Raw genomic sequence first — 26,330 nt, forward strand, 5'->3', positions numbered from 1 at the left:
CTGTAATCATCATGCCAGCGAGACAGCGTGAACACGCAGTGACCAGATGGACTCGGATGTGTCACCATCAGGGATGAGTGGATGTCTTGCACTTCATTTTAAAAGAAAGAAGGTGTCCGAATGTCCACACTCAGATAAGAAAACATTGTTTGTGGCTTTTATTATTATATTCTTCTTTATGAAGATAGATGATGTGGAAAGAAAGCTACGGGTCTAACACGCAAAAGCAGAAAGTGTGCATTTGGATTCATTAGCGATTAAAGCGTTTTTTTGTTTTTACTAATATAGTTTGACATGGACGGAATCAAGTGACAGCTTGACCACTCTGTAATTTGTTTCTGAACAGCATCTCCATCTAGCGGGGGGCAGCCGTCACGCTCTCACCGACTTGATTTCACTCTTCTCTCAGCACTCGCGAGGGTCTCATGAGCTCCACGTTCACCGTGCGCGAGGAGGGGGGTCGTGCGGGGAAAGCACCTGAAATACTTTCCTGTGATCTAAAATTGCTGTGCGTGACCGTGACGGGATCTCCGAAGTGTCAGTTGGCAGAAATGACTAATATTGAAAAGTCACAAATGAGAAAGAGAGAGAGAAAATATAACGTAACAAACTTGCAAGACTTCAACAGACAAAAAAAGAAGAAGAAAAAATGAAATCACGAAAGCCTTACTGTCGCCATCACACGAGTTTCTCTCACACAGCTCGGTGCCCTATTTCCAGACGGCTCCGTCTACCTGCGCTCCGAGCCCCTCCCTCCCTCTCTACCACTCTCTCTCTCTCTCTCCCCCCCCCCCCCACCTCCACCACCTCCCTCCTCCTCGGAGTTTGTGTTGCACTCGTTGCAGTAGGAGGGTCCATGTGCACAGAATGACGTCGCTCTGACTGCAAGTCCGACTCGACTCCTTCGTTTGTTTTTAATTACTCTTCTTCTGTTTTTTTTTCTTTTCTTTTCCAGAATCGTCAATCTTGGAAAAAAAAATTTTCTTACGGCCATAATGTGAGTGTGATTATCCGTCGCTGCCGTCCGACCCATCGCTGTCGTTTCGTCCTGTCAGGAGCAGCGGCTCGCTGTTGAGGATTACTAGTGATAATACGCAGTAGACTTCTCCGGTGTGTCTAGCTGTCAAACTGGCAACAATGTATTGGAAAGAGTAGAGGGGTGAAGAGGTGGGGGGCGGAGAGCACGTTGGTTGATATTTATTGACTTTGCTTCTTTTTTTTTTTTTTTGCGTTTTTCTTTTTCTGTCCTCTGGATTATCGCTGCCCAGCAACACAGCCACCTGACAACTCTGAATGTCGTAATTAAGGTAAGGACGGACGGAGCCCTGTGTTTTGACTGTACAGTTTTAATTCGAGGTGATAATGAAAGCAAGTCCCCCTCGCAGTTGGAGTCGGGAGAACTGGATACTTACGGACACTGGCCTTGGTGCTGTGGAGGAGAAATATAATAACTTTTAACCGGGACCGTTAGCCTCTCCCCTCCGTGTCTGCTCTTTAATAAAAGTGGCCAAGAAGTTTATGCACTTTAGGAAATCGCCACCGTGATTTAGAGCAGCGTTCGTGGATTTTACGTACATGGGCTCACCTGTCTGCGGAGAGTGATATATAGGGCTGTCAAATTCTGTCTAAAAAGTGCCTTAAATAATTCATACTTTGATCGTAGTGGACGTAATCATTCAAAAGCAATACATGCGAGTTTTAAAGCAAAAAGAAAGAAAAAAAGGAGTAAAAAACGGAAACAATATAGCAGACGGACGGGCTTTTGGCTTCTTTTTTCATCTACTTTTTGTATTCTGCGCACACGCAAAATGCAGACTTGTGCATGTCCTGCAAAGGCAGAGCGATCGCGGCAGGACAACAAGGAGGGGAATTATGAGTCTGACAGCTGTTCGGGTTTTTTCCCCTTTTTTTTCTTGTTTTACTTTCAAATTCTCTGCACATGTGCACAGGACAGCCTGTTTTTTTGCAGACAGCAACACTTTAACGTCGATATCTCGGCCGCTCGCTGCGAGCCCTTCGCGGACTTGCACCGTTGCATGCAAAATAAATAGCTTGAACATTAACCCCAAACCAGCCAGAAATCAATGCAATTTGTTGTGTTTTATCGTCCGATTGTTCCCAGTGATGTTGAATCGTTTTTAGCACACAGGGACGCCACTCCGGCCGCCTAAAACAACAGTTCAAGTTGTGTCGCAGCAATGTTGTGGCTGCATGAGCGATAACTATTGAGTGACAGCTTTCGGGCCAATCCATGAATGGGGCCTGATGAAGCTGCTGGATTTCTGGCCGAGCTGGCCAATAGAGACGCAGTAGAGGTGGGAATAAAAAGAAAAAAAGCCCAGGCGACGTCACATACAGATAAATTAACCCTTGTGGTCTGGGTTTCTTTAAGTTATCGCTGCATTCCCTGTAGTGCGCCGATAAGGGGTTTGAATCATGTGTGAGAGGGAAATACTGTACAGATTTATTTTGGACTTTATTAGATTTAACTTGTTTAAAAAAATATGAGACACTTTAATCTTAAAAAATGTTGCCCGTGTAAATAAAACAATCAAACAGGGACTTCACACTCAGAAATTTTTCAGTTCCTCCACATTGTTTTTTATTTTTTTGTCTTGTTAGGTTTCACTTAAGTGCAACTTTTTATAAGCTATAAACAGGAGACTGATTAGATTTTAAAGGAAAATAAAATTGCATAATCCTTTAATATGTAACGTAATCTTACATAGTCTCTTTATCAGAAAGTAATACTCTTAAAAACCTTTGCCAACTATTGTAGCTCGACTGACCCTTTTTTTGTTTGTTTTTTTATCTGTTTGCCATGTTTACTAGGTAACTCAATGAGCCAGCAATGGAGACCAAAAGATACCAAAGTTTCTTTGATGGAAAGGACACAGAGAACAGATGGCCTCAGGTCCCTGGCACTATGGAGTACTGCTGCAGTACAGAGGATTCAAGTCTGACTGGCAGTGATATCCTGATGGACATAGTTAATGTCAACTGCCCTGCTGGAAGCCCGGCCACCGACTGCAAAGACAACAATACAAAAAAGCAGGAGCAGCCAATGCTGCAGCTCAGCCAGAACCAGCCATTTGTTCTCCCACACTTCAACAACTCACTCCTTGGTCATAAGCAGGAAATGGACTCCAAAGAGCTTTCCAAGACTGTGGCTGAGTCTATGGGCCTGTATATGAATGCTGCCAGGGAGGCAGATTTTGCTTTTAACCAGCAGGGAGCCAATACCAGCCCAGGAAAGCTGTATCCAGCATGTGGACGGCCTTTAGAGGAGAACCAATGTGGTCCCACAAAGAGCCCCAAATTGAAGCCATTTGGTTTCCAGCAGCCTAGCGCGACTCCCAGAGAATGCACCGCGGGGACCCCGGTTAGCTCAGCATCTATGCTGGCCTCTTCTCTGTCCTGCAGTCCCCAAACCTCCAGTGCCATTTCCAGCCCCGGAGGCAGCAACAATATGGTGTCGTCTACCACCAGTCCTCCTACGTGCTTTGCGCCTCTGTGCTCGTCTGTCAGTAGCCCTGTCAGCCAGACTTCGTGTGCTGCAACTCTAGCCAACATCAAGCGCAGGAATTCAGTCACATGTAGCCCTGTGGAGTCCAGCACCGTGGGCTCACCGCCACTCACCAGCCCGCTCAATGTCATGAGGTCTCCCATGTCCAGTCCTCAGAGCATGAGTAGTGTGAGATCCCCTCCATCCTGCAGCACTACATGTAACATTAGGTCCTCTGTCTCAAGCCCAACAGCTGGCAGCTGCTCTAGCAAAACCACCAACAACTGCAACACAGCAATGCCCTCCATCTCCAGTCCGGCCACAGCAGGCAACATGACTGTCAGCAGCCCACAGAACCCCTCCTCTGGCGGGTTTCCTGTGTCCAGTCCTGCTGACGGACTGGGTCTGGTGCAGAATGACACGAGCAGCCCGGAAGCAGGGCTGACCAGAGAAACGGACTTCAAGAATTTCGAGTTCCCTAAAGTAGAGATGGTAGACGGGGAGGTGTTCAATGTCGGCTTAGATCAGATGGGGATGGTTAAGTACATAAAGAACGAACCTGGGACTGACTTCAGGAGCATGTGTTTAGGCAGCTCCAAATGTAACGCGAGCAACACGCCCTTTATCACGCAGATTAAGAGTGAGCCAAACAAAAGTGAGGGATGTATGAATCAACAGCCCTACGGTGAGCAGTCACCATCGATTGGCCTCTTCTCTGCGTCTGAGACCACTTATCTGTCCCTGAGGAATAACATTGATGAATACAGTCTTTCCGGTATCTTAGGACCCCCTGTCTCCTCTGTGAATGGGAACTATGAGTCTGATGTGTTCTCCAACAATGTCCTGTCTAAAGGGGTTAAGCAGGAAGCCACAGATGGCAGCTATTACCAAGAGAATAACAGCATGTCCACATCCGCCATTGTTGGAGTTAATTCCGGTGGACACTCATTCCATTACCAGATTGGAGCGCAAGGAACAATGTCTTTCACGCGGCACGATGTGAGGGACCAGACCAACCCTTTGTTGAATCTAATTTCACCCGTAACGGCGTTAATGGAGTCGTGGAAATCTCACCCGGGCATATCCCAGGGGTCTCTTGCAGCCAGAGGTGAAGGATATCCGGGTCAGAACTGCATCTCGGACGGCATGTCGAGGTAAGGAAGAAGAAGGCGTATTTAGGCAGTCTCTGTGTGTGCCTGTTTTGTGTAAATATCAAATCATGTTTGGGTTTTTTTTCCCTTCAGTGTACCTGTATAATAGTATGCCTCTCCAGAGTCTCCCATAGATGGAGAGCCAGTTTTTTGTTTAGTTTTTTTGTAATGGGACTCCTGTTGCACAGGGGATTTAGGGCGTTTGCTTTGAGAAGTGCAAAATAATAACAACAACAACAGGGCTTGGGAAAGGCAGCGGAATGCTGGCTGGGAGAACAGGAATTAAAGGACAGGGTCCAGGTCATTGTTGTAGCAGCATGTGACCACAACATCATCGTCTCTCTTCTTACAGGCCTGTGTTCTACTGTAAAACAGAGGCAAAGTTTGCTTCTTATCAGGGGCCTGTGTGTACGTACAATAACAAAATTTATTGGTCTGTTATCAGAAGGTCTAGCTGAGACCTTGTGTAATGCAAATATCTGCTTTTATGGGCCCTAGGCCTTTGGCAGCATTATAAATTATGAATGATTGATCACAGGCTTTGGTTGCCAAACTGATGAAATAAACAGTTGATTTTTGTGAGGGTGGTAGTGGAGGGGGTGGAGGGGGTGGAACAAAACAAACAGGCCAAAGGGGGGAAAAAATCTATAACAGCCGCCAATCTGACATAGTGGAACTTTGACACAGTTGTTGTGGTTCCAGTGTATTCTACTGTCCCGGCTGCATGTGAAGGAGGTGAATTATCAGCACGATTAATAATAGTGAATGTCACAACCGTAGGCCATAAAACACACGGTTGTGTTGCTGAAAATACATTGCTATATTCGCCTAACAGTGACGGATGCTGCTGTTTATTTACAGTAAATCAAAGAATGGTTTGTGGTATATGGAGAATTTGCACGTATTATAAATGTTTTTAAATAACAACGAGTGCCTCCTAGTGCTTTATAAAATACACTTTGCTATAATCTATTTATGCTTGGGGATGTCATAAATTCACAGGTTTTATGAGCTCGAGCAAAGACGCACTAAACAAAACCATAAATGACTTCCTGCTTACTTGGATCGCTTTTGATAAAAGTCAGACGCTTGCTGTAAGATAAGTGCAGCACTGTATCCGAGCCTCCGCTGGGATTTTGATGTACATTGCTTTGCTATGTTTGACTGATCATGCCAAGTCCAAGCTGAGCTTGGGCCGAGATGTTGCACAGAACCCCGTAATGGACATGTATTAGATCAAAAGTTTTCTTGATTGAATTAATTTAAAAAAAACAAACAAAAAAAACCCTCTGCAGATCTTTTTGATTTCTCGGCCGTTTTCTATCATTTTCTTCAGCTCAGTTACTATCGTTCAGATGGGAGGGAAATTATTTTAGAAAAAGCTGGCATAATAAAGTGCTTGATCACTGGATATTCAATTAGGTCATCACTAGAAGTATGATTTACTGCAGAATATAAATGTAATCTATAAAATTGCTACTGCTTCTAAGGGGTTGATTGTTCTGTTTAGAATTTACCTTAAAAAGAGAGGTGTCAAACACAAGGTGAGCGAGCCAGAACAGGCTCGTGAAAGGGTCCGCCGGAAGTGAAAATCGTGGAGAAGGAGAGCAGCACTTTTCAGTGCGCTTTGCACCAGGAAGTATTCTGTCTGCAGCTCGTTAAGATAGGCTCATGTTATGGGAGTGATTGTCTGGACTGTTAATTTCATCTGAGACAAAGATCTGAAACATCGTTTTTACAGCCTGCTTACTGACAAAGACGTTACCCTTAGCCAGCCATATGCCTTCAGGGGAAGGTGGTTAAGGCAAAGAGCCGTACCGATGCTGGTGTTTTGTTTCTAATGAATGTAAACCGACTGATGTGAAAAACAGAAAAAAACGTTGAAATTGCACTTAAATTTCTTAAGATTCCTTAAAATTCTGCTCATCTTCTGTTGTGTAAACGGATGGTTCATTAAACATGAATAGTTAGTCAATGCACGCGGAAAGAAATATAACACTTAAATCAAATTGGGCTGCATGTGGTCTGTGATCTACAATGGGTTTGACACCCCTGTATTAAAAGTTTATGTACTTATAATAACCATCATTCAGTGACACAAGATAACCTGATGAATTCCTTTTAACCTTGTTCACAAAAAATGTTTTTGTCTTGGTGTAATTTTTGTCCTTTTATGTGTTAAACATAGAAAGCAAGCACTCTGTGCTCTGTGCCTACCCCTGTGTGTATCTGTGACAGTGTTTATTTCTCTTTCATCTAAAACATTTGGCCTGATTATCATATCAAAATTACACGCTTTCTCCCGTTTGACGCGCTTTTCAGCTTCATACGTACACACTTGTCTAGAAAGTAGATACTGCGTCTGCTTGTTTGTGCATGTGCTATAACAAGGCTTGCAGCTCTGAGGAGACTGATACAGCCCCGTTACCTTGGAGGCGACCCATATGGCAGGAGCCAAAGCGATGTTGACGGGATCACTGCCACCTTGGTCCTAATGAGATCCAGCTTAGCCCTAATGTCAGACAGGATGACAGTACGAGGTGGGCCACATGGCAGGCAGTCAGGCAGACAGGGAAGCAGACAGATGCAAATATACATGTGTACATACAATACATGCACGCACACACACGCACGCATACTGTGTACATATATATATATATATATATATATATATATATGTATGTATATATATATATATATATATATATATATATATGCATTAGGCAGAAGGCAAGACTGCGTTTTTTTCTTCAGAGGTTACTGCCTTCTTTCAGTTTCCTGTTGTACTACTGGTGCTGCATTGATTGACAGCTATACTTAGGCATAAACACAGGCTTAGTGTATCCTGCCTGAAATTTGAAAAAGCACTGCAGGAAAATCTGTGGTACCGTCCAGCTTTGGACTGACTGCATGGTACCCGGGCCCAATATTTCATAGGCAAAAATGTTACGTAACCATTAAAAAGCACAACTAAAACTCTTTGATCCGCTGAAGCCTTGGATGACAGAGTGTTAAATCCCTTGGCTCTTTTTTTTCTCACTTTGGTTTCCTCTGTAAATGGTTTTAATTAAAAATGGCTGCTCATCTGAGCAGTCTGGATTACTTTGTGCAAAATGTTTTAACTTAGATTCAGAACAGAGGAGGAAGGGGGAAAAAGGAGTCCTGGAATATTTGTATTTGCGTGATGTTTAATTTAAACCTAATGCTAGGATAAAGTAGAATGGAATATCGCATGTTATTAGAAGCTTGAATGCAGAGATGTTCATTTAATATATGTGTTATAAATGTATCATTTCTGTATTTATTTGATTTTTTTGAGGAAAAAAAATAGAGTGCGCTGCAGTTTTGAAGATATATAAATATGGTAATGATCATAAAATGACCTACATTAGGGCTCTGGATTATGTTTGCTCACAGCCTAAATCTCCAAATCTCTTTTCACCCTATTTAGGGCATTTTTGTGTTGGTTTTCACAGCAATTTTTCACCACATAGAATTTCTCTAAAACTTGTCAGTGCTAACCTTATAATTTCATAATCCGACAACTCGAAGCCAACAATGCTTTTTTCAATTTAAATAAGCCCTTCCTGAAACTTGTAGCTTTCAGCCCAGCAACAGGAAAGTTGCCCAGCGCTGACAGACACTTTCATTTCTTTTAAACTCGCAGCCGGTTTCTATAGATTAAACGAGAGCACGTTGTGAAGAGGCACCGGATTCGAGCAAGGAGAAGGCTTCACGCTGGACTCTGGCCAACTCTCAATGTTCTGCAGAGGGATGAAAAGGCATACTCCTGAGAGCGCGCTAATAAGGCTTTAATTGTATGTTCCTCCACTAAATTAATGGATGGAAATGATTTGATTAATTCAGACACTGCTGGATACTAATATCCAATTAAACCCCAACACCAGGCATGCACAGGGGCTCCCGGTGCATTATGGGTTCCTGACTGTGAAGCGGACAGCTGTTTCTTTGGGTTGTGAAAAAGGACGTTACAGGTGAAGGTGCTGGGGAATGGCTTCGGCTCTCACGTGTCTGCCCAGCAGACATAACAGTGTGGCAGAGATATTGTCTTTTGTTGCGCGCAAGCGTTTTAATTATATGCACTCTCATGTGTGCCGGTGAATATTTAATTATATTGTAGTAATTAAGTGAAGACTATGATCATTTAATTGTGCTGGATATCATTTAAACCACTTATTCTGGCAAACTTCAAGGAGCAAGTTCAGATTTCTGGAGTATTAGTGTTGCTCTTCTTCTATTGTGTAATAAAATGTAATGATGTCAGGCTGCTTTAGAAAAACTCTCTTAATCTTGAGTGTGTACGAGTTCTTGTTAGCTACGTCTCAAGTGCAGCCCTGATACTCATCGAGTGTGAGTGCTGTTTTATGCGCTCGTGAGCAAGATGAGATTTATCATATTTATATATGTATATATGCGTGTAACTAGCACATAATAGCATAGTAGAACTTTTTAACTAATACACTGGTTTTGGCTTTATGAGGATTGAAGACATCATGTTGTCATGCAGATTTTAGTTGTCACGTGTAGACAAAATCTATTAATAAATAAATAAAGAACGAACTCGATCTAAAACTATAACTAATGATGTCAAAATAATAGATATGTATATTTGTAGCATGTATCTACATATGTCTGGTGCTTTAGGAAGAGACTGGTGAAATGTTTCCCCGACACTGTGTAACCAGCTGTTAACAGCCCACTATAAAGGGGCTCTCAAAGGAAGTTGGGAAAATGATACGCGCTATTTATTTAGAAGAAAATGAAGCTACATTACGTAAAACCAATTTAGTCAAAATGCGTTAACCACAGCGCTGGCACGGCATACAGAATAATCCTTAAATAAAAAGACAGGTAGACAGCCTATCCTTCTACAATCGAGTTACACGTGTTTTAAATGAAGTTAAATGCTGCACGTAAAATAAAGTAAAGTACGCTAAAATCCACAAGCACATCTGCGTACGGGGCTTTCTGTCTTCTTGGCTTCAGTGCAGCATTTAACTAAACCAGTCCTGCCGAGCACTCGTCACACTGAGCACAGAATAAAGTAAGGACAGTCTAAATAGGTTTAGATTTTCAGCCCGTGAATCGTATTAATAAAATAAAGCAGCGGGATAACGCGGCTTGTAGATGCAAAATGGATTTTCAGTGTAATAAGATTTGTTAAGTCAAATCAAAATGTAGATCTCACAAATACAAATCAACACAGTGTTTGTCAAGCCCACAGTGTTGCTGCCTGAAACTTTTTGTGACCTCATCATACGTATTTAAATTTTTCATCCCCTTTTATTTTGAATTGATGTAAAAACAGATGCATTGAAATGCATTAAAATAAAATAACATTAATGTCTAGAAAAAATGAAAAAAACAAAACGTGCGCTGAAACACACAAATTAATGAACACGCAGAGACCACAAGGATCCAGTTCTTTCAGGTCTTTTCTGTCTTCTGGGTAGCCCAGCACTGGTTGGTGTGGGTGGATTGGAGGCTGTGTAAAGCAGAGTCGAGAGGCAGCATTCAAGGTATGAATAGTAAGAGCTGGTCCAAGTGGTGAATTCAGCTGTCTACAGTTCTTAAAGTCTAAAAATGTATCCTTAAAAGTGACGGTAAAAGCTCTCCGTGAGGCGTTTCGGCAGGAAAACCTGTAAAGAGCAGTGAAAATGTATTTTATGGAACTTAGGAGTTCGTACGACTATGAATGTACATATTTTTTGTATAGTAACCTGTGTTTGTGATGTTGTTGGCCTTTTCTCTGTGTAATAGTTAACCGTTTTATGGGCTTATGCTTGGAAGCAGTTTTGTTCTTTTCAAAACAGAATTTCAGCATTGCGGATATCCTCAGTTCAGTCAGATGTTCACGGTGTTGTTTGGCCAGTGTGTTCATTTAGGTTATAAGACAATGAGTGTAAGTTTTGAATAATCATCACCAAGCTTTTCCTGATTGATTAGGTATCACTCAAGCAATTGGATCACAATTATTTAGGCATTTTGAGGACATTAAATTATCACCAACTTGACTTGGCAGTAGTGTTTGCAATTTTAGTACCATCACAGCCAACTATTGCTGTGCTGCAGTTGCTCTCAGCTTTTAACTGTCCCTGGTGTGGTCTTTCAGGCTGTGTGAACCATGTTTACAGCAGCAGCAGCGGGCCACTCTTTTCCACAAAAAACTGATAGACCAACTGGTTTCTCAGGAGCAGTGAGCAGACACATAAAGTAATCCACATATCTCGTTGGGTGTGGCTGTATACCCAAACAGAGCTAAAAGGGCGTAAATGTTGAGATTTCTCATATCAAACAAAAGCTCATTTGTTTGATATGTCTGCATTTGCTGGATAATCTGGTAGTTTTTGCTAAGAGGTTCACCGCAACAACTTTATAAGGTGATAATATGTCGGTGTTATGTTTATGGCTTGTCGTGCTGCACAAACTGTATTTATGGTGCTTTAAGGGGGAAGTAATGGTCACCATTAAAATGTAAAGAGGCATATTCTCACCTCTGTCAGCTCTACTTTCGCTTCTACGAGATTTGGTGTTGCAAGCATCTCTGTCCAACGCTCTGTTTCCATTACTTCCTTTACTGTTACTTCTCCAACACAGTAACGCTGAATTCATTTGCTGGAAGAGCAAAATTACATTAGCTAAGAGTTTAGCTATTTTTCCTTGGCTATAAAATAATCTTAAAAACAGCTCTAAATTGGGTACGGATGTGATCAGAACATCGCCCCTTATTTTAATAAGCATAGCCATGAGGATAAAGTGAAAGCCAGTTTTCTTTCCCAGCTTTTATGAATGGATATGTTTTTTACCTTGTGCTACCAGAGTGTAGGAGTAGATGCCTACAGTGGATGTAATCTTTTTAAAAGAACCCAGATGATACTGTGTAGCACAATGGTCGGATGCTTTTGTTGCACAGAAAAGAAATCATGTTAAAAGTTCCCACTCAGCCTCTCCCACACACAGCCATGAAGGCGCGCACACACACATACAAGCACACAACGCTGCCGCCATGGTCGCCAACAGCAAGAACAACAGCACACATTCTAGGCCGGACTTGACACTCCAATAAAAGTGTGGTTACTGCTGGCCAAGGCTCCTGGGATTTCAATGCTTGTCTTGTCCTCACTTGAACTTCTTCCTGAAACACAGTCTGGTGACAGAGGGCCAGATTTCCACTAGGCCGGTCCTGTAGTTGGAGATCTACCCTCTATTACCTACCGCTGACATTCCCTTCTTTTGTTGAGGTTATTAACAAACTGCATAAAGGAGGTGGAAACTAAATACCGGAGCTGCAACAAAGCATAGTGCATGCTTCTGTGTGTTGCCCTGATTTCTGTGGCGTGCTGCTGTGTGAGGTGCTGTGGCCGTCTTTTGTGCACCAAGTACTTTGTTTACCTAGCATGCAAGAAGTCTCAATGATTTCTCACAAGTGCTCTTGAACATCTCCTGAGTCATGAGCCTTGTGGGTCAGTTTGGCGATTTAGTCATACACCGCAGCTAGAGGAAAATATGCGCATATTAAATCACAAATTATAGAGATTAACCGCTCATAAGAGCCTATTGCTATTGTCATAAATAAAGAAAGTACCGCTTGTTGATCTAAATGCAAGGTGATGTCTCTTTCACTGGCTGGATATTATTCATTCAGTGCTATAAAAACCAATTAGATCTATATTTCATTTTTGGTGGAGAGGATGCAGAGAGAATCTATTTCGATTCACTCTCTCAGCATATAATTGTGTTCCTCTTGTATCCTGATATATTTGACTAAGCAAACAAGGCATGCCTTTATCATTCATGTTTAATTAGAGCTTGCCCAAGTATTCGTGCCAGAGTGCTTACGTTTAAGCCTGGTGTTTGTCTTGTCACTTTCTCCATGGAAGGGATGCCATGAAGGAAGACACTTCCAAAAAATGTTAATTGTTCAGCTTGCTTGAAAGGTTCCCAAAGTAGGTCATGCATAGTTGGCTCAAATAAACCAAAGGAACTGCGTTTGTGTGTTGTTGTTGTTGGTGAGGGGGGGCTTCTGGGCGTTTTACATAACACTTTCATTCTTCCCTGAATAAAACACACACACATGAACATAGACACTCATACGAGGTGCATCCACTTTTACATCAGCAGAACCCATGATTCAGAAAAGTGTGACTGTGACTTAAAACCATAACTTTGTCGATTTTACATTCACAAATACAAATGCGAAAAATCTGAGTAAGCAGCGAGCACTGATCGATTTTCTGAATCGAAAATTGTAACAAGTTGAACTTGAGCCTCTTCAGTGAGATATTAGTTTAGTCTTGTTTTCACTCTAGATTTATTTATATTTTACTGCTAAGGAGATGTTCTTGTAATTCTTTAGAAGTGGTCTTGAGCAGTAGTTCTCCAGGCTTTCTCAAGCCCTTTCAAAGTTTTCTGTGGATCCTTGTCCACTTTCTAATTCACTTTCAGTCCAATTCTTGTACCCGGACATTTTCAGAGGAACCATTTCAGCATCTATTGTACCTCAAGGGATGAACAGATCTTGTGTCTATACATAACAAGCAACTTAACAAAGAACCAATTTTTAAATTGTATTTTAGGCGACTTGTTCCCACCAGCGTTCCACAAAAACACAAGTTTGTTCCAGATTTTGTTGAATCTATGAAAAACACAGTTTGACGGGCATAAAATTGTATTTGTGCACAAACAAGTTGGTTTACAAGGCCCATTGGCTTCAAATTTGATGTATCTTGGCTGGGCATGCCTTGTGTCCTTAAAAATCTTGAGGAAACTGAACAAGTGGAAGACAAAAGGAATGTTGGCAGGCCTAGAAAACAATCTACAGCAAGGGTGAGGAACTCCAGGTCTCGAGGGCTGGTGTCCTGCAGGTTTTAGATCTCACCCTGGGCCAACATACCTGAATTAAATGAGTAGTTCATTACCAGGCCTCTGGAGAACTTCGGGGCATGTTTGGGAGGTCATTTAGCCATTTAAATCGGCTGTGTTGGATCAAGGACACATCTAAAACCTGCAGGACACCGGCCCTCAAGTTGCCCACCCCTGATCTACAGCATATAAACAGCTTGTGTAATTCCTGTCCTTAACAATAAAAAGTTCATCAAAAACCTGATACATGACCCAAGAGATGAATATGCCCTTTCAGTTAATCCATACTGTATATCTTTCACTGAAGCATCATCAGAAATGGTCTCAGTGGAAGGACGCCTGTAAAGAAGCCATTCTTAAGTAAGGGAAACGGCGATAAAAGACTGATGTGTGCCACCTACCCAAGAAATGGATCAGTGGCAACAGGTCTTATGGACTCCAATTTGGAAATCTTTGGATTAATTTTCATCAATATATATGAAGAAGGTCAGGAGAGGTACAACAGTGAGTCTCTACATTCATCTGTAAATGACAGTAGAGGCTCTGTAATGGTTTGGAGCTGCATTTCAGCCAGTGTTTTGGGGGATTTCGTCAAATTTTATGAAATAATTATCCACAAAAAGTGCCATCAAATTTTGATCCACCATGCAAAGCCAACTGTAAAGTATTTTAATTGGCAACAGCTTCATTATTCAGCATGACAATGATCCCAAACACACTGCCAGTTCAGTAAAAGCATACCTGGATATAAAAACACACAGTCATGGACTGGCCTCCCCAGAACCTGGACAATAACATGATCTAATCAATGTGGGATCATCTTGATGGAAAACAGAACAAAAGGCAGCCAAAATCCAAAGAATAGCTTTGAATCTCCTTCAAGAAGCCTGGAAACTAGTCCTGAAGACTACTTAAAGAAGTTAGAAGACAGCTTTCCTGAGAGAGTTCAGCCTGTACCGAATAAAGGTGGTGATACCAAATATTACATTACAAGGTTGTTAGAATTGTACACTCTGTTTTTGCCTTCGATACTGTTACTTCCTTCTATGTTTTCATATGTTTCAATAAGCACTGCAACTATTTCTCATTTCCTAGAAAAACATTTAAAAAATGAGAACTGGCTAAAGAGTTTATCAAAGTAACTTTAATAGCAAATAATATTAAATCATGTGAAGCACTGAACTATTTAACAAACTACTACCTATCTAGCAGTGTAGCTACTAGTAACTAGTCGTGTTCACACTTGTGAAGCTTTAAAATGGCTGCCATCATGACCTAGAAAAACATGTTTAGTGGGTACCCCGGGCTTCCTGCTTTGCTGTGGGATAAAAAACATTAAATGATTTGTGCGTGTCCTCTGTCAAGCATTTAGAAGAATCCATATGAGACGGTCCCACAAAACCCCTGTGATTGAGGATGGGGCAGCTTCCTGTGATACACTGACCCAGAAAGTAAAAGGAAGCTTCCGAGGATCAAGTGGCAGCTCAGAGAAAAGATACTATATTATAACTGAACCTGTTGCTAAAGAGAGAATTCACTAGTCTGCTGCTGCAAAGGGGTAAACATGTTTGTCAGGAAGTGTAATATGAGCCTGGTTTTCTGTAGAGGAGAGAAGAAAAGCCATAATTGAAGGGATATTAAAGGGTCAGCGTTCAAATTACAGACACACGAAAACAAAACAAAAACTTTTCTTTCTCTTTTTTTTTCATGACCTTGGGTTGTGTCTAGTCATGCAGAAAGTATTAGTTTCATTTGTCTAGGTATTGAATTAGTTTTCATTGTCATACCTGTCGATCTTCCTGTTTTGCCTATGAGTAACCTGTATTTTTTTTAACTTCTCCTCCACCATCCTCCCATATTTTCCCATATTTGTTTAAAAAACAGAAGAAAAATTTAAAAAGCCCAGCCCGTTTGATGTGTTTGTTACGACACATTTCGCTGTGGTGTAACAAGAAGAAAAAGCAGGGCGGCCCTGCAAACTTTCAGGCCTTTGTTTTCTGGCAGTATGGGTGTGAAGGCGGGTGCAGGAGAAAAAATGGTTATTATCACTTCTAACTCGCAATTTAGTAACAATTCTTGACTCAAGTCATAAAATGTATCCATTCAAATATATATATTTTTGTACTTCTGGTGTTATTTCTGCCATTAAAAAATGTCATTATATTAGCATGAATACGTCTGAATGTACTAGTGAATCTCAAAACATATTTACTTACCTCCAGCAGTACTGAAATCTTCTTACTAGATAAAGCTGGTTGTTTATCTATCTTTTATTTTATTCTAATGAATAGTGGATGTTATAGTCACTAGAATGTGTTTGAATGCGGTTGAGTGTTTAGGAAAAACAATTAAGACACTGTTGATTTAGCATAAACTCCGCAGCTCTGGAAAATCCTCTGATCTTACTGTTCTCCTGGTAGATTTTACTGCACTGTACCTGGCATAGACAAACGTGCCACTGTTCTGTGTCTGCATTTTGTTCTGCTTGTCTCCCTCTGACTTGGCTAGGACCGCCTGTTTCACTGTAACAAAGTCAGTCTGGGGCTGTTTTGGGTTACGACTGTTAAGCAGTAGCTTTCTTTTTTATTCACATTCTTGCTCAGCTGCTGGACCTTGGATAAAATGAAAGAAGCTGACTCACCACCATACCGTAATGTCGAACTATTAAGAGACGCAAAAGGGTGGAATGTCACATTCATAACTTAATTTTTTAGTTTGTCTGACCACATGCATACTTTCCAAAAGACTGATATCTACCTTATTGTGAGATTGGCATTAAGATAATAAAAGAGACACAGTGTAAGATGTGATGTAAAGCACGAGTCATTCCGACTAGTTGCCAACACTGCAGTGATCTCTCATGTAATATGTACATTGAAGTTGATCGTACAGCCTGAGACTGTCAAATCCTTTGTGGCAATGATTGCAGCCTTTTAGGTGTGTTGTTGTTTTCCGAGCAACAGCCCTGCATTCAGCTACAAGGATGTACTGTATCCCTGGATTGCAGAAAGTAAGCATCGTCCGTGAGAGTAGGCACACTTTATAATTAGAAATGAAGACTGATTAAATTAAGGCTTTGCTAACTCAGACTGGTAAAGCCTCACATTAGTTTTTACTAAAATTTGAACTGGATTGTTTTTTCTTTTACCCCAATCTACAATCTAAGATGGTTCACTACCAGCATGCATATAGGGAATTTTGATGAATCACACTGTCAATATGGGCATCACCATAAAATATTGTTTTTCTCATTATGAATTTGTAATCCTAATGTTGCAAGCTGTTGCAGAATAAATGGCTGTGCAAATGAGCTTTTGAGCTACACTTATGGCACTTGGAGTGCATACAGTGTCTCGGTGTGCATTCACTATTGTATAATTTAATACCTTATGTGTTGGATGGTCAGAAATCATTGTTGCATTCAGCTGGCAAGTTTACATTTTAAACCTCCTTTCATTGTGCCGGTGCATTGTCCTCTCACACAACGCTAAGCTAATGCTGAAAGGTGACAGTGAATTGCCATTTCAGCACAATTTGTATATAGAAGAGGGAACGAAAGACCAGTTGTCATTGAATGCATCTAGTTTCTTCTGGGTTGTCTGCGAAGGAGGATCTTATCCTGTGATTGTTGCTTACATGCCTGAAGTTCTTTCTTCATTCCAGTATTATTACTCACACTTGTTTCACTGCCTCGATGCTGGTGCGATGCTGTGTTGTTTTAACTACCTTTGCAGTGGTATGTTTGATGAGTTGATAAAATGACTGTCTACCTGAGCATGTCTAAAATAAATGGTAAATGGCCTGTATTTATATAGCGCTTTACTAGTCCCTAAGGACCCCAAAGCGCTTTACACATCCAGTCAATCACCCATTCACACACACATTCACACACTGGTGATGGCAAGCTACAGCCACCCTGGGGCGCACTGACAGAGGCGAGGCTGCCGGACACTGGCGCCACCGGACCCTCTGACCACCACCAGTAGGCAACGGGTGAAGTGTCTTGCCCAAGGACACAACGACCAAGACTGTCCAAGCTGGGGCTTGTACCGGCAACCTTCCGATTACAAGGCAAACGCCCAACTCTTGAGCCACGATCGCCCACAAAATAGAAACACAACTGCAGAAAAAGGAAGATGAGGAAGTTATGAAAAGTGATGACCTACTTTTTCGTATGACCTGCTGCATACAGGTTAACCTTGGTCAATAGTGAGGCGGTAAATTACATTGAGTTTATAATAGCACGAGGCAAATGACTACACTTCAAAGTATGTATGTCAGTGTTTGCACAAAGAATTAAAATTGCTCTCAGAAAAGGTCAGATTTTTTTGCCATGAATTTACTTTTATGGAGAGCCATGGCAAAAAGCCTAAGAAATATTTATTCCCTTTAGGTTGAATAACAAACCATGGACACATTTGTCTGCTGAAGCTTCCATTAAACTTTGTTCAAATAAGGCTACTGTGTTCTCATTGCCAACATACAGAGAAAGCATAAGCACTACTTTGTGCATGTTTTAAAACTGAAACTGGAATTGCTGGCTTTTAATGTAGAATGAATGTTTTTCACTGATCTTAATGGATTTTTTAAACTTGATTTTATTACATAAAAATCCTATCTCATTGGCAGTATGCAGTGGCCAAATTTTAGCACTCTACCGTTTTTTTTGTTTTGATAACATGTCGAAAATTCAATTCCAAAACTGAGGTGAGTACTGAAATGTGAATTTTCTGCACCGGTGTGATTTTTAAGAATGATACCATCACCAATTTAAAAACCTAATTTATTGGTCAATATGTTTTTTTGTATGTTTTATTACTTATGATTAGGGCTATTCGATATAACGATATATATATATATATATATTAGGGGTGCAACGATACACAAAATTCACGGTTCGGTTCGGTTCGATACTTTGGTGTCACGGTTCGATATTTTTTTCGATACAAAAAATGTTCATGCATTTTTAATTTGTCATTTATTAAAATTATAAATATATATTTTAACTCAAAAGTACAGTTTTTAAATTTAACCCTAACCCTTGTGCGTGTTTTTTATTTTGACAGCGAATGCGCACCTGCGGACCACTTATGTGCAGCCCTGGTTATTTAGCTCATCATATTGCAGCCACAGAAATTCTTTTGTCCATGAAACCATAAAGCTGCACTTTCTTTTTGCCTTATAGTCTGATTTGTCATAACTTCTCCGTTTTGTGGTAAGCTTTTCTTTGGCTGTCACTTCTTCACCCTGACCTGTCTTATTTGGCTCAGCAGAACTGAAATGCTTTTACACGCTCACTCACACAAGCTCAGCGATTCTCTGCGCGATCAACCTCTCACATGTTTAAGCTTGCTGCGGGAGATTTCACTTGTCATGTTTGCATAGTAAGCTAACGATTAATAAGACGATGTCAGAGGAATTGGTGCACAAATTATCATCACTCACAGATCAGTGCTGTCGCTCTCTATACACAGTTCGCACGATTGCAAAGTGAAAGCAAAAAAACAAGCGCAAATTCAAACGCGACTTCAATATGTCACATATTGACAGTGGCTCACCGATGCCAATGACATAATTACCCAGCTACATTTCTGAAAGAATGCAAAAGCATTGACATATATTTTTCCTACAATAGCCCGACGGGCAGGGAAGAGATAGATTTTGGTAGCCCGACTGAAAAAATCGCTAGCTCCGGGACGTCGGGCTAGCAATATTGCAAGCCCTGTATCTGATTGAGGAATCACTCATCTTTGGAAAAGAGAGTTTATTACAGAGAAATGTCTCTTTCCAAAATAAAAGCTATACTATCCGCTTCTTCTGGGCTATATTCTCAGCAGCATAAGGAGAATCATGTGCTAACAGCTGTCTAAATGGCTCGGCTAAAGTTAGTAGCATGCTTGCTTTTTTTTGTCTGCTTCCACTTGTCTTTGCACTAGGATGATGTCAGCGTAAATGTGCAGTCATATTCGTTGTGTTCCCACTAGTGCTTTCAGGTTAATCTCGTTGAAATGACCTTAACGCCACAACACGGCAAATCTCCGTTAACGAGCTACCGCCGATCGCTCTGTGCATGGGGCTAGACGGCAAACACGTTAACGAGCTAACTGCGCTAACACACTAGTTCACACCAATGTAATTGAGCATTGCATGGCACATCCAACATACTGTTTTACTTTAGTCCATGACTCGCTTACCTTCAGGGTCATACGTCACATGAAAACCAAAATAATTCCAAACGCCAGATCTGAATGAGGTTCAATTTGCCTGTTGCAAGTAGAGCTTAACTTCTGTCTCGCTAGCTTGCCCTGCGCTCTTCCTTCTGACTATGCTGTCTGTGTTGAGCGCTCAGTGGATCTGCGCTCGACAGTGCAGCCTAGGCGGAGTAGTCGAACACAGATTCACTGAGCGCTCAACACAGACAGCATCGTCAGAAGGAAAATTGATAAAATAAATTACAAATGTTGTATTGTTCGATACATATGCGTACCGAACCGAAAGCACTGTATCGAACGGTTCAATATCGATACGAATATCGTTGCACCCCTAATATATATGTATATATATATATATATATATATATATATATATATATATATATGTATGTATATATATATATACATATATATATATACATATATACATATACATTGTCATTAGCAACAACAACGGTAAAACCATCGCGTATCCGCTTGTTTATTTTCCACATAAACCTTTCACAATAAAGCTCAAGATCCTGTTGAGACTTTTCAAAATAAACTGAATACGTGAAAGAGTCTGCAGAGTGTTTACGGATGGGAAGCAAAAAAGAGCCGTCAGGTGCTAAAAAATACACCTTAGACTCAAACGTTAGAGCAGGCTTTTCCCCGCAGCACGCTGTGTAATAAATACAAAGAAAACGGTGGACGTTACAACTTATGTCTAAAAATGCATCCTTTAATGCAACTAAGCTGTAGTGCCTCTTCACCTCACTGTACAATACCTTGTGCAATACTTTTTGTAAATAGTCAATTGGTAGACCTCAATACTTGAAATGTGCAATTCACTTGTATTTTTATTTTTATTCCTATTTATTCTATTTATCCCCTTCGTATATTTTATTTATATTTGTCTCTGTATTTATATATGTGTGTGTATGTGTGTGTGTGTGTATATATATATATATATAATATTCTGTAACTGTAACTTCTGTCGGTGCTGTGCTTTTTGGAAATCGAATTTCCCAGAGGAACCCACCCGAGGGATTAATAAAGTTCTATCTTATCTTATCTTATCTTATCTTATCTTATCTCTTAAAACACTCGACTCCACGTACATGACGCCCAGCTGGAAACACAGAATTTACAGAAAACGTTAAATTTTTGTGATTTATATCGTTATTGGGACGATAGATGTCTTATATTGAGATATGAGATTTTGGTCATATTGCACAGCCCTACTTATGATACTTTACTAAGATAACATGGCAATGCATTTTAATGTATTATTATTGTAAGTGCAAACAATTGTACTTAAACAACTGTGCTTAAACGAGATATATGACTATTGCACTTTGTTGTGTTTGTGGCGTTCCAACCATGTCTTGCCAGAGAGCCCTCTAGTGGGCAAACTATGCAACATCAACGCTTTTAACATGATTGAAGGGTGTTTCTTCTTTTCTTCTTTCTTTTTTTAAATTTGTATTTTTCAGGTGTTTTAAATACATTTACTAATATATTGGCAAATAGCTTAAATCAGCCAATTATATTACCCAGCCAATATCAGCCTCACGTTTTAGAGGAGGAAACTTAACATAAACCATTTTTATACTTAAACTTCAGGCAGTTTGGAAAATCAGGTCAGGACATCATGCAGAGTTGCCCTCCCCACATGTAGCACAGACCAGGAGATAGCCTGTGGCAGATGCGTTCTCACTGCTAAAAATATTGCTGGATGTTAACCTTGGTAGCGCAAGCAGGGGGCAGGACACACGGCTATGAATTACCGGTTTTATTCCCACTCAGGATGATCCGTGCCAGCTAGTATGATTTGGGGGGGAAAATAAGACTGATCATAGCGAAACAAATTGTGCAAAATCCAATAGGCAAAGTTCAATATAGTCATTTGAAATATTGTATATAAGAGGCACTTGAAACTGGTGCTTACATTCAGTAAACTAAACTTAAAAGTTGCTTAAGTGTGTGGCTTCTTTTTGGGGTGCATAACGCTGCACACGGGCAACGTCAAGTTAGTTTGCTGAGCGTGGCTAATGTTAGGATTGCAGGCACCAGCAGCCTTGGTTATATGCCAGTTCCCTCTGACACAGCCTACACACAACGGTCAATTTTCCACATCCAAGTGCTGGAGAACCCCATTGGTTAGCGGGGCTGTCATCTGTCTCACTTCACTTCTTGCTTGTTTACAACTTCCTGTCAGCGGGAGAGAGAGGTGTGCTGATGTGTGCCAGGGCTACAAGTTCGCTGGCATTGCACGTTACTAAGTATTATAACAAAGTAGTTAAACGTGGAGTCACATACATGCCTGAGTCTCGTATATTATGAAAACAGTGTACTGGGGTGATGGTGGGATGGAGACAGTCGACCATCTGATCTAAGTTGTACTCTTGTATTCTTCTTTAATGTTGAGTAATGGTGAGAAAAGTTCAGGGTTTAAGGGTTTTTTTTCCCTTAATGCTGTCCTGATTTGTCCTCGTGACCTACTGTTCACTTAATCCAGCATTAGCGCGAATGAAACAGCCACTTTACCACTGAGGAAACAAACTATCCACAGCTCCATTTACGTAAGAATAAGACTGTTGCTGGGAACAAAATCAGCGTTGATCAAATCACTGAAAGTAGTGGTGAATAATTAACAGAACAGCGCAATTAAAAAACGCTGAATGAGTCCTCGTTTATAGTCAAATACAGAACAGAGATTAAAATAAGTAACTTTATGATTATTATCAGTAGGTGCCATGAGCCCAATACAAATTGCTAACAATGTAGAGCAGCGTGTGCCCCGTATATTAAATATTTCACGTCTGTAGACTAGCAGGTGCTGTCACATTAGGTACAGGTCCCATTTATTTGTTGTTTTATTCTCCTGGCCCTGCTATGAGTTATTAGAGCTCCCATCTGTGGGTTGTATTAGAAAAGTTATACCGACAGCATGGCATTGTTTTCCCTGTGTGAACAGAGCTCCATGCTCATTTCATGAAATATGAATTAAGGGACAAACACTCAGAAGTGTTCAAGGGGCGATTTCCCCTTAGCGATTACGCTGGAGAGGTGCCAAAAAAAACTAAACAGGGGAAAATTACCATACTATACCAAGACAGGAAGAACCTGCTGTAAAAGTACGACACTTGATGCGTTTGCCACAGAGAGAGAAGGAGCGAGAAAAAGAATATAGACTGAGGCGGAAAGAAGGAGAAGATTGTTGCACATTTTAATGTACTGCATCGTTTAAAGGGAGTTTTTCTGATTCTTAAGCAAAGAAATGTGACAGGTTTTTCAAAAAGACGTGTGAGTAGTAGTGGTTAGGAAAGCAGGAAAGTTAGGAAGTTGTTGTGGAAGGATGGAAGAATTTTTTTTCTGAAAGAATTAAAGGAAACTTAAAAGTACATTTCAAAGATTTTTTTACAGCAGGGATAAAGTACAGTTAGGTCCATATATATTTGGACACTGAAACAAGTTTAGTAATTTTTTTTACTTGTTTACTGAAACATATTCCAGTTGTAGTTATATAATGGACATGACGTAATGTGTAGGCTTTTAGCTTTCATTTCAGGGTATCCACAATCAAACTGGATGAAGGGTTTAGGACCAAAAGTAGTTGGACAATTGACTCAAAAGCTATTTCATAGGCAGCTGTGGGCAATTCCTTTGTTACTTCACTATCAATTAAGCAGATAAAAGACCTGGAGTTGATTGGCGGTATGGTGCTTGCATTTGGAAGATTTTGCTGTGAACAGAAAACATGCGGTCAAAGGAGCAGGTGAAACGAGCCATCCTTCAGGTGTGAAAACAGAAAAACCCATCTGACAAATTGCTACAATATTAGGAGTGGCAAAATCTACACTTTGATACAGTCTGAGAAAAAAACAAAGAAAACACTGGTGAACGACAACAGTGGTGGATGATCGCAGAATCATTTCCACGGTGAAGAGAAACCGCTTCACAACAGCCAACCGAGTGAACAACACTCTCCAGGAGGCAGGCGTATTGATATCCAAGTCTACCTTAAAGAGAAGACTGCATGAAAGTAAAACAGAGGGTTCACTGCAAGATGCAAGCCACTCGTAAGCCCGAAGAATAGAAAGGCTGGATTGAACTTTGCTAAAAAAAAAACATCTACAAAAGCCGGCACAGTTCTGGAAAACATTCTTTGGACAGATGAAACAAAGATCCACATCTACCAGAATGATGGCAAGAAAAAGTATGGAGAAGGTGTGGGACGGCTCATTTCACAGTTTGAAGACTAAACTTCAGACAGAAAGTATTAGAAATGAACATTTTATTTTCAGTTATCTAATTTGTCCGATTACTTTTAAGCCCCTGAATTGAAGGGATTGTGTTTGTTGCAATCTTTTTGTTCAACCCACTGAATTAAAGCTGAAAGCCTGCACTTGAACTGCATCTGAGTTGTTTCAATTAAAATTCATTGTGGTAATGTAAAGAACCAAAATTAGGAAAAAGTTGTCTCTGTCCAAACATATATGGACCTAACTGAATGCAACTGCACATTAACTATTGTTTTTTTTTAATTGTTTTTAAGGCCTCCCCTCTCGATCATGTGCCCTAGTACTGATTCATATAATCAGTGCACGCGATTATTCGGTTTCAGACCCCGACTCAGCACTCACCCCCATTTACAGTCCTTAGATCACTTCCACGGCAAAATGCTGAGTCAAACCCGCTGTGATTAATGGTGTTGAAAATGAGGGCATGTCACATATGTTGCCACGTTCGGAGATGCAGTGGCCTCAGCAGAGATGGCCCGAAGGCTCAATCACTGTACCGCCTGCTGTGTATACAATCTCATCATGAAGCATCTTCCACGTGTTGAAATGATTTGAATTCTGGCTCAAGGTTTTTTTCTTTTTTTGCCACAATTTTCATTTGCGCCAGTAAGGCAGTTATCTCATTGTCACGTTTGTGTGCGCCTCTCTGTCCTCCTGTGGTCTAATTTACATTTGATAGTACTGCACAAAGGCACTATCAAATGGATTTGGAGATGGATTTCAGTTCACATCTGTCTAATGGATTCTAACAAGTGGTCAGACAGGATTTGATTAAAAACAACACACACACACATCACAAAACAATCTGACAATTTTGGACCCCTCTTTTTTTTGTCTCTTTGTGGCATTTAACAAACATCTGTGGGCTGCATGATTTAGTTATTTCCCCTCAGTGGTCTCCCTTTGGTTTTGGTCCCCTTGTGGCTCCCTTTTGGGGTGTGCACACACCATCAGACACACATAAATAAATGCACACTTGTAAACAACCACATCTGCTTAGCGGACATGTTAATATTTCAGTGTTGCTTCTCAGTTTTGTGCTCTTTTATATTGTATCCTGAGAGAACAAATGTAGTTTGTAAAAGATTCTTAAGATTTTTTTTTTTTTTGGTGAGTGATGCAATTGAGAATTTTCTGGAAGCAGAGTGTTATCTAGTGCTCGCAGGGTTTGGCATTGGTAGGAAGGGAATATGGCTGAGGTAATTATTCAGACATTAGGAAGCCAACGCGATCACAGAAATGTAGGTAAACGTCTGTGCCTGAGTTGCTAACAAATCCTGTGGTGTAACCGTTAGATCACAGGATTCAAATGATGCTGAACCTTTATTTAGTAACATCTACACAAACATAAGAGCAGAACCTATAACTCGAGAGCAATGTCTGACCAAGGTCTCAAAGCTCCATCAAACACAGTGAATGCACGACAACGGGCTTCTTTTTTTAGATGGCTTCGATCTATTTTGAGAGATGGGTAATGATACAGGACAGATACTGAAGGACATTCAAACCTGTCAACTCCTCTTTCTTCACACCTCATTGGGCAGAGGGAAGATGGCATTGATGAAAGGTCGCGGTGACTCTGATTAAAAGGGAATATATTCAGCTAAAGCTCGGACAGCGCGGGGTAGTTTCTACTCTCTGTCTATTGATGGATCGGGTAATTGATCCGATCTGTCCTCGCAGAGCTGAGCTCTCTCTGCCTCCAGCATCAGTTAACCCTGCAGTGTATTAAAGTCAGATTAGGCTCTTCCACATAAAGGAGTGTGACAAGGGGAGCGCTGCTGCACCTTCACGTGCGCAAACACACCTGTACTCCACAGGATGAGGAAGAAGTAAGCCAGATTATCTGAAGAATACAAACAATCTAATGGATAGCAAGTTATTTCTCCATGACATTCATTTTCCAAAATTAGGATTTGCAGTTACAGTAATACCTGCTGAAAAGACGCTAGGAAAAAAAAAAAGCATGAAATTGTACTTTTTGTAGCTCTCATGTTACCTCACTTTCTGAGTAGCTAAATTAATGTACTTATGTTTTTTTATGCTGATCTTATGTTGTTTTATTGTGATGTTTTTTGCACCTCTGTAACACTGGCATAACACTCTGCATTACTGAGAAAAGGGAGGTGTTATGCGAACATGGTTTAACTTATAGCATACTATCACTTTGCAGGCATATGACACAAAGAAGGTGCAAAAAAATGCAGGAAATTATGCTCAAATGAAGCTTCTACAAAAGTAAAGAAGCTGAGCGACACTTTAGGTGGAAGAAATAAAAAGTTTAATACTTCTT

General features: G+C 40.7%; 1 protein-coding gene across 1 annotated transcript in view; it reads left to right on the forward strand.

Annotated features, from left to right (window-relative positions):
* Positions 1-836: 836 nt before the first annotated feature.
* Positions 837-26,330, forward strand: part of nr3c2 (nuclear receptor subfamily 3, group C, member 2) — a 91,179-nt gene continuing 65,685 nt past the window's right edge. Inside the window, 2 exon segments of the mRNA XM_040023865.1 lie at positions 837-1,307; positions 2,833-4,659. Of these exon segments, the coding sequence (XP_039879799.1) occupies positions 2,852-4,659 (1,808 nt within the window). The 5' untranslated portion in view covers positions 837-1,307; positions 2,833-2,851.

This window comes from Simochromis diagramma, unplaced genomic scaffold, assembly GCF_900408965.1.
Source record: "Simochromis diagramma unplaced genomic scaffold, fSimDia1.1 OVJJ01000302.1, whole genome shotgun sequence".
In the NCBI taxonomy this organism is placed as follows: domain Eukaryota; kingdom Metazoa; phylum Chordata; class Actinopteri; order Cichliformes; family Cichlidae; genus Simochromis; species Simochromis diagramma.